This window comes from Eublepharis macularius, chromosome 6 (assembly GCF_028583425.1).
Source record: "Eublepharis macularius isolate TG4126 chromosome 6, MPM_Emac_v1.0, whole genome shotgun sequence".
Taxonomy (NCBI): Eukaryota; Metazoa; Chordata; class Lepidosauria; order Squamata; family Eublepharidae; genus Eublepharis; species Eublepharis macularius.
In genome coordinates this window covers 111,596,086-111,605,503 of record NC_072795.1, presented here as the reverse complement: position 1 = coordinate 111,605,503, position 9,418 = coordinate 111,596,086, and the positions used below count along the sequence as shown (strand labels likewise).

General features: G+C 44.4%; 1 protein-coding gene across 1 annotated transcript in view; it reads left to right on the top strand.

The window, feature by feature from the left end:
- The first annotated feature begins 4,549 nt into the window (after positions 1-4,549).
- Positions 4,550-9,418, top strand: part of LOC129332916 (microsomal triglyceride transfer protein-like) — a 35,210-nt gene continuing 30,341 nt past the window's right edge. The window contains exons 1-2 of the mRNA XM_054984220.1: positions 4,550-4,724; positions 6,211-6,398. Coding sequence (XP_054840195.1) covers positions 4,658-4,724; positions 6,211-6,398 — 255 coding nt within the window. The 5' untranslated portion in view covers positions 4,550-4,657. The remainder of the gene's footprint in view (positions 4,725-6,210; positions 6,399-9,418) is intronic.

Sequence of the window (9,418 nt, the reverse complement as noted above, 5' to 3'; positions counted from 1 at the left end):
AATAAAGTTAAACTAATTGCCTGCTTGCATCCGTTACCCAAAGCATGAAAGATCAGCAGGACTTAGTGCCATGGTCTGAAGAATCTGCTTTCCACCCTTAATCTTTTTAAATTTTGTAACATCCAGTCTGATGGAGAGTTCTGGTGAGCTCAAAAGTGTACAATGTATTGTGTCAATTTGGTTGGTGCTAATAAAAGGCATTGTGTTCTTGTTTCTAAAAATTACTAGCCAAATCAAAGCAATTCATATCACACCAGATGATAGTAGCTACTGGAACACCGACAGAAAACGGAGCAGCGTGCTTCTTCAGGATGTCTAAAGTATGTGAGAACAAGCTGTAAAGTTTTATATTTCCATTTCGCCACATGATGATAATTATGATAACTCAAGTTCATTACAAAACATCCTCAGCTGCCTGAATTGTGAGAGGAAAAAAACCCAACCAAACAGCCAAATACCATGTTGCCCCTCTATTTTCTTCTCAGAGTCCATGATGTGTTCTAAATCCTAGACTCAGGGCTTTTTTTCAGCGGGAACGCGGTAGAACGGAGTTCCGGCACCTCTTGGAAATGGTCACATGGCCGGTGGCCCTGCCCCCTAAACTTCGTGGAAGGCAATCTAAACTCCCCTCTGTCTGGATATCAGGGGGCGGGGCCACCAGCCATGTGACCATTTTCACCAAGGGCGATTTAAACTTTTAAAGACTCCCCCCTTGTTCCAGGTGACCCAAAGTGACATCATTGTGCGATCCTGGGAGCGTGTGCACACTTTGCGCGCGTGCATGTAGTATCAGGCATCACCAGGAGTTGCCCCCTGTGCTGGCAACCCACTGAGTTCCACCACCTCTTTTCCCAGAAAAAAGCCCTGGCTAGACCCCTTTAGTTGGTGACATGGTGCCATTCCAGTTCAATTCCTTCCAATTCTACAAGGGTAATGTGTGAGAAGCTCTGAACTGTGTAGGAAGAAATCATGCTGCAACTCCTGCACAGCTAAGGGCAAAGACCCATGCAGCGGAAATAAGAGAACACCAAAGTCAAAATGAAAACTTTAAACTATTTCAGTACAGTATCCTCCCAGACAACAGAGAATTGTTTAAATGCTGTTAAATACAGCCATGAGATGTCCAAACACTTGTCTGAAACCAGTTACTTTCTTCACAATTTGCAAGGCTGGGGAATGTTGACATTGACTTGTAAATGATTAAATAGGTGGAAGAAATGGCTAAAATGCGGAAGGCATTTGATTTTTAAAAAATATTGTGAAATGCTTTGAACATTTTAATGGAAGCTGGGTCAAAATATTTCAAAATAAATACATAGATGAATAACTACATGTTTGTGTCACAAGGTTTGTTTTAAATGTAGGAAATGTTGTCTGGGAGGATACAGAATTAACAGTCTACAGTCACTGAATTAGAGATGAAGAGCTCTTTAATCTGCAGGCCATCAACAACAGTAATGAAGACCCCTGGAATGAAGTATAAGCTTGCTGAAGGATTGCAGTGGGGCCCTGACAGCAGTCAATTCAATGTAAGTTTGTGTGTCAAGAACTTCTTGCCCTTGAGCACCCTGTCTGAGTAGAAACATAAAGACATCCTTTAAAAAGATGGGTGTCGAATTTATATAAACCCCACCTTTCACCCCAGCAGGAACTTGAAGTGGCTATAACATTTTATACCTTTCCATACCATCTATACAACAACCCTGCAAAGCAAGCCAGGCTGAGAGAATGCAACAGACCCAAGGTCATAGGCAATCCTTTTGGGTAGAATGGCATTTGAATCTGGATTTCTCAGATCCTAGCTCAATGCTCTAACCACTATACAAAACTGGCTCTTGTTAGAAATGGGGTCATACAGGAATGATCCCCCAGAGACATGATGAACACCGTTGCAATAAGAATACTCTCCTAGCAGTGGCAATTGTAATGCTGTGGAGTCTGTTTCATGTTTTATGTTAGATTAGGGATTCTAGAATTTGGAGTAGTTCCAGTCCAGGTTGTACTCATGTCTGTGAAAACTGGCTGAAGAACTGCTAGGAAAGGCCTGAGCTAGGCCCCGTGTTCTTTTCTTTGTTTCTGTGTGCACCCTCTGCTGAATCTTACAGCAATGAGCTTGAGAACCCTGGGAAGAGCCAGCCCCATTCCCTGGTAGGAAAAGGGAGTGTGGACGGACATGGAACCAACATAAGAAAACTGCCTTCAAAAAGCATTGGGCTTAAAGGTGCAGGTTTATCATCTCTGTTAAAAGGGAAGCAGCTAAAGAGCTCCAGTCATTACACTGAAGGTTCCAGGCTGCTACATCACTGTGTTAGCTGTATTAACTCCTGCCTGCAGGGACTGTACCTCAGCAGGGCCGGATCTAGGTTTGCCGGTGCCCAGGGCAACCCAAGTCTGGCCTCCTTCCCCTGTGCGCGCATGCTCCCGGTGCTGCATGATGACGTCACTTCCGTGATCCAGTGAATCCAATGGATTCCCCGTCAATCCAGCCCTGCACCTTGGAACCAAGGATAGCCTGGGAGAAGGAACGATTCCTTGAGTCAGGCAGGCACATTTCCAAAGGCCTTGGGGAAAAGCCTCTCAGCCTCAGGTCCCAGGCATCTGTTAAATTATACCTCTAGGTGTCTCTCCAACAAAGCCAAGAAGGGGAGTGGACTTAATCCAGGCAGGCACGCAGGCAATGCTTCTGGGAAAGAGTCTTGGAACCGAGGGCTCTGTCAAGCCACATTTCCAGGCTTCTCTCCTAGGAACTGAGGGGGCAGGCACCTTTAATCAGGCTGGCATGCAGCTGAAGCCTTGAAGGAAGAGCCATTGTGAGAAGGCTCTGATGGGTCACACTGCTGGGCTTACCCCTTGGTACTCAAGGGTGCCGGGGGGGGGGGAATCAGGCTGGCACAAAGCCGCAGCCTTGGAGAAGGAGCCATTATGAGGCAGCTCTGACAGGCCACACCTCTGGACTTAGCTATTGGTACTCAAGGGTGCCAGGGAGGGAGCAGATTCCTTAAATCGGGCTGGCATTTTGAAGAAGCCTCTCTTGATCCATAACAACGAAGGGAAAGATAGAAACTTCTTTAAATGTAGTTGTATTCTTCACTAGAATGTCTATTGATGGTTAGAAGCTTTGAAAACAAATAATTCTCCTCATCTTCAAAGATGAGGTGTGGGAAAAGCAGAGAACAGCAGTGGAAATCCTCTCTCCGCAGCCGCAAAAAGAGAACTGAGGGAATAGTGCCCTTCCTCCTGCACATGTGATGTTTTTGACGGGAAAAGGGCAAAAGGGCGCTCCTAGTCTTCTAGAAAGCTCTGGAGATCTTTTCTGTGCCTGGCCCGCTTGTGCACAGTCCCCAATGTGGGACTGCAAAGAAGCCACGGAGATGAACCAAAGCTCCCCCATCATCTCAAACGCCATGCTCCTCAATGGAGTCAGTTTACACATTCAGCCCCCAGCCATCAGTGGTGGGAAATCAAGCCTGTTCCTGATCTTGTGAGTTAGCACAAGGTCCAGTGAACTCTGAACGTGGAAAATTGCTAATCATATGCAGATACCACAGCCTTCTATAAGGCTCTAAATAAATGACTAAACAAGCTCTCTAACTCATCTAATTTTTTTAAGCTGGAAGCCTGAAGCTGCATCACAAGGATGCTAATTCCCTACACACACACACACCTCTCTCTCTCTCTCTCTCTCTCTCTCTCTCTCTCTCTCTCTCTCTGTCATCAAGTCAGTTCTGACTTATGGCAGCCCTATGAATTAATAACCTCCAAAACATCTTGCAAATTGAAGGCCATGGCTTAGCGATCAATAAAAAAGCAAGTTTCCTCCTCCTGTGTTAGGAAAGTACCTAGTTTATATGCTGTTACATACTGACCTGTGAGATTCCCCCAATTAATCAGATCAAAGGAACCCTCTAACCTGGCTTCCTGGCTCTTAATTCTCTACCGGCGTGCAAAAGCACCAGCTGCCCAACCATACTACCTTTTTGTTCTGAATTACTCCCTTTCAAGTGGTTTCCTTAATGCAGGCAGGCTAGGAAAACCTTGCATGCAAACTATGACCAAGACCAGTGAATTCGTCTGGCTGAAACTGGGCACAACATTCACAAAGCCTCGTTTCTTCCTTCCTTGCAGACGGCCCCTTGAAGTAACTTGATCCGGGTGGCTGCAACACTGAGAGGCCTCTGAAACTGGGGAAAGGGGAGAGACGCCTCCTCTCCTTTGCTTTGGCTGTTTCCCCTGCCTCCCCCGCCCCGCCCCGCCCCCCCGGGGGGGGCGCAGTGGCTGCACTTTCTCAACAGACGTGGCCGATGTGAATGGAGTACAAAGGGTTATTTTACAAGAGAGGGAGCGAGAGCGCTGCTCTTTGCAATGAATATGCACAAGCAAATTCCAACGGTTGGCTTGCTCCACTTCAGAATGCTGCAAAATTGTTCAAAGCTTTTTCTCACACATTCCAATTTTTGAGTATCTTGCATTGCTACTGGTTAATCATTTGCTTTCCCTGTGATGTGTGTTTTAGGGACAGGGGGCAGATCAGGTCTGGCCACATGGCCTTATGAACTGAGTCTGTTTCAGCCTCTCTGTCTTACTGTTTTTTTCCCTGCACCCCTGAACAGGCTGGATTCTCTGTCCAGCCTTTTGGTTCGGGCACACAATCCACATCATGAACTCTCAAGCAGCATCAAGGTGCTTTTGGTTACTCCTCTTTCTCTTTCCCAGCACCGCAACAGGTAAGAGTCACCGTATTTACATGGGCGGGCGGATGAAATGAGAAAGTACCCAACTGGTGTGTGTGTGTTTTAAATTGTCTACAAAGTAATTAAATTAGTCCGGAGCTCATTGCAATTCCAGATTGGAAAAGCAGTGTTTACAACAGAGCAAAGTTCTGACAAGGCTGACTTTTCCAGTCCCTTTTACATCCAGTTTATTGGCATGGCAGGGAACAGGAAGTGAATCTCCAGGGTTCATGGACAGCTCTTGTTGAATCTCTTTCAGATTCTGGGACTCAAAAATATTTTCTCTAAGTTTTCCCAGTGTGGTGGAGGCACCTGTTGGCTCCAGTGATCCTGAAAAATACAAAATTAAATGGTGCTGAAAAGGGCTATCACAGAGCCCCCACATAGGAGGGGATACACTTTTTTGTGGTGTAGACTGGGCTGCAAGCTTACTGTCATGGATATACCTAGGACTACAGGAGAACAGTTGCTGGATATGACCAAGAATGTCATAGAATTGCCTTGGCACACAGAAACAGAGCTAGCCTGGCCCCATAACTAGACCTGCTATGAAGGGAGTCTAGAGGCCTAGAACAGAACAACCTTGGTCAGGAAGAGCATGAAACAATAGAGTAATACAGTTGTATGGCCTCATGTAGATGAGAAGAGCCATCTGCCTCATATCAACATATACAATGTATTAAGGCTCAGGTGTACAGAGTGTCTGAGAATGGCAGGATTTCTAATTTCAAAGAAGCTGGCGACATTTCTCAAAGATGAATGAATTGGTTGAAGGCCAAAAGTTATTCATATGTATGAGAAACTTGTAATCACTAATTTTACATCGCCTTTAGTACAATAAGAGGTAGCAAGGAGGACGTAACTATTTTTATATATTTTAAGGAGATGTTTTAAATATGGATAACTGGTGTTTGAAGTTATAGGACACTAGTTATCCAAAAATATGTGCTACTTTAGACTGGGCCAGACAGCTATTGTTAGGAAAAGGTCTCGAAACCCTATAAATATGACAAGCTGAATTGATTGGGAGCTTCCTCTTAGAAGGGGCTCCGTGCCTGTGACCTTGATATCTTTGGGTAAGATACATTTTTGAACTCATGTAATTGCTCTCCTTGAAGTTGTTATAATGGAAGATATGGTTTTCTTTTGATTGAGTTGATATTAAGAATGCTGATTATGAAGTTCACTTGCAGTGCAAACCTAGGCACATTTACTCAGAAACAGGCCCCACTGTATTCAATGATGCTTACTCCCAGGTAAGCATGCCTAGGATTGCACTGTACGTGACCTTGGGCCTTGGACTAACCTATCTCAAAGGGTCATTGTGACCATCAAACAAGGAGGGGAGAATCCCTGGGTTCAGCATTTGCAACAAACCCCCTCTCCCCCCCCCACACACACACACACAGCTTGCTCACATGGAACTCACACTGTTACCAAAAAGTGTTTAAGGTCATTCAGTGTAAGGCTTTTTTTACAGAAAACCTGGAAGCGCCATCTTTTCAGCCTGGAATCCTGTATCAATACCGATACTCAATGGATGCCCAGTTCAATTATCTCTCAAGATTATCATGGCAAAGAAGCAGGCTCCACGCTGAAGCTACAGTTCATGTCCAACGCTTATGGAGAAACCCCAATGATGCTGGGGAGCACCTTCTCCAAGTCGAGGTCAGTGACGTCTGCATCCCAGACTGGTCTTAAGCCTTGGGAAAGACATTGAATATTCTAGTATATTGAACACTGGGAAGTCCTTTAACTGCATTCAGACAAACTTTATGGGTTGGTTTCAAAGAACTGTGAGCAGAGAGAAAATAGTCAGTCGCACTGTTCTGCAAATGCTTGTATCTATGAATTCATTATTTTTTTTAAAAAAAAGTTTCCTGAATTTCCTTTGTGGATCAAGGCAGCTTACAATTCTGAATTAAAACCATTAATTTTACAATATAACCCCACTGACCCAAGACAATACTGCAGTTCAAACTCCATTAAAAAAACTCAGAAATAAAATAGCCTTAGTAAAATTTTCTAAGGATAGGAACTACCTGAAAGAGCCTCTTCCACAAAGTGGGCAGGCACCACTGTTGAAAGGGAACAGGCTCTGGCAGATGTTAAGCAAACAATCTTATGTGGGGGGAGAAGAGGGAAGCAGGTAACAGCTAGAAGACCATAAATGGTGCACAGGAGGTATGGGGAGAGATGGTACTTCAGATACATAGGCTCTAGGCCATGAGGGGCTTTAAAGGTCATAGCCAGCCCCTTGAATTGAACTTGAAAACTACCTGGCAGCCAACATCACTGTTTTAAACCAAGCCAGATATATTCCTTTTGGCTAGCTCCTGACAATAATCAGGCTGCCACATTCTGAACCAGCTACATTTTCCAGGTTGCCTCCAGAGAGTTTTGTGAAATTATGAAAGTATGGATTAGAATAGCCAAATTGGCAGAGTCTCAGAAAGGGGAGAGTTGGTAAACCAGATGAAGCTGATACAATGCACTCTTAGCCACCATGTCAGCCTGCTTTTCAAACAGCACAGCTGGGCCCATGAGCATTGCATCCCCAAGCTCTGAACTTGCTTTGCAAACGCCAGGTCTACTCCATCAAAAATGAACAAGTCCAGTCCCTCCAAAGCATCAGCCTCCTTGACCAGCATCACCCCTATTTTTTTTTCTGGATTCAGATTCAGCTCGTTTTGCCTTAGACACTTGACTGCAGCTTCAAAGCACTGGCATAAACTGAAGCGGGCCAATGAACTATAGAGCTGGCCATCCAACCTAAAAGGTCTGGATGATCTCATTCAGCAACCTTATATAAATATGGAAGAGCATAAGTGACAAGATGGAGCCTTGGGAATCAGTTTTCTATATACATAAATCTCATGTTTTATTCAATGCATACGCAACTGCACATGTGATTTAAAGCCCACAGCTATCCAGGTACTGGTCCCTGGGTTCATTTCTAAAAGTGAATATGCACTGGCTCTTTTTTACAAACACACATGCATGCGGGAGGGGAGGGTTGCCAACCCTCCTCTGGAATGACAGCTGATCTCCAGACTACAGCAATCAGTTCCCCCAGAGGAAATGGTAGGTTTGGAGGGTGGACTTTCTGACATCAGATCCCTGCTGAGCTTCCTCCCCTCCCTTTCTCAAACTCCACTGTCCCCAGGCACCACCCCCAAATCTCCAGGAATTTCCCAAGCGGTGAACAGGGCTAGATTTTATCAGCATTGAATTTCCACAGGAATTCACACAGTGCTATAATAGATAGGTAACAGTAGTTTTTACACTTCTGCAAGCAGTTTCACAAGTTATTATTTAACTTTTTAAGCAAGCAGAAGTACCTTTTTAATTTAGTTTCACTTTCCTTGCAACACTTCCTTTAGTACAGGAGGACCCAATTGTGCCCGCTGACACTTCTTCTGGTGCTCGCCAAGTGTTTCTAGAAAGGCGGTAGGGCCAGGTGGGGCTTTTGTACAGCATGGCTTCTGATTGGCCACTGTAATATTGATTGGCTGTATAGATTTTTAAAAACGGCTTCCACAGCACAAGGATCTTCACTGTGTGACTGAAGGTAAACTGTAGCAGCCATTGGCTGGCTCTGTCTCCTGCAGCAGCCGTTTTGTGGCCACAATATTGTTGCTGCGCCCAGCATACTGTGTCAGAACTCCAAATGTGCCAATAGGCTCCAAAAGGGTGGGGATTCCTGCTCTTGCACGGGAGTAAAATTGTCCTTCTGTAATAAGGAGTAAAAATGTCCTCCTCCTTTGGATGGTGTCAGGAGAAAGCTCCTTGAAACATAAGAAAGCACTACCATTAGCAGAACAGATCCTTGGAATCCAATTCTGTATTTCCTCCAATTATCCCTAGACTTCTGTAGTCGGATCAGCAGTAAAAGAAAACTTACACTGTTTTCAGGGGATTAACTTGCCAAGTGAACTGCCAAAGCCTGTTTTGTTTGCGCCTAGTTCTGCACTGATCCACTATCGTGCTGAGGATCTATATACTGCAAGTTCATGCCTCCAATATCGCTGCATCTCTGGTCAGAAGACCTGTTTTCCAGTGGAAGTAATTAAACAGCATAGAGTTTGAACAGTGCGTGTGGTTCAGATCAGTCCACCCAATACTTAAGTTTGCCCTTAAGCAGCCTCCTACTGCTATATTTACTTGGATTTTATTAATAACAAGAACATCCTAGATAATTAGACTTTCTTTTCATTATTTTAATTAACATTCCTGAGAAATACCAAACAAATGACATTTTCATCTAGTTTCTTTTATGGAACCACTGGATCTATTCATAGATTATCCATAATTAAACAAAGCGTAAGGCAAGGTGAAGGGTACCAGTTTTCTATGTACTATAAAAACCCATACTATGAGGACCAAAACTGTGTGTGGGAATAAACAGGGAGATCTCCAAGCTCAGGCTAAGCATGCCTATTGTACAAATTTCCAAGAGCAGAGAAAAACCAGGTTGTAGAGAAAGCTGATGAGGAAGTAGATGATGAGTTTACCTCAGGCACTGAAGACCAGCCCTGGGTTTATATGAGCAACTTACTTGTGTTCCTTGGAAATACCTTAAGTTTATAAATACTTAGCACTGCTCCTTTCATCTGATGATGAGAAGGTCTCCAATCCAACCTCCAAGAGCTTAGGGTTGCCATCCTCCAAGTGGGACCTGAAGATCT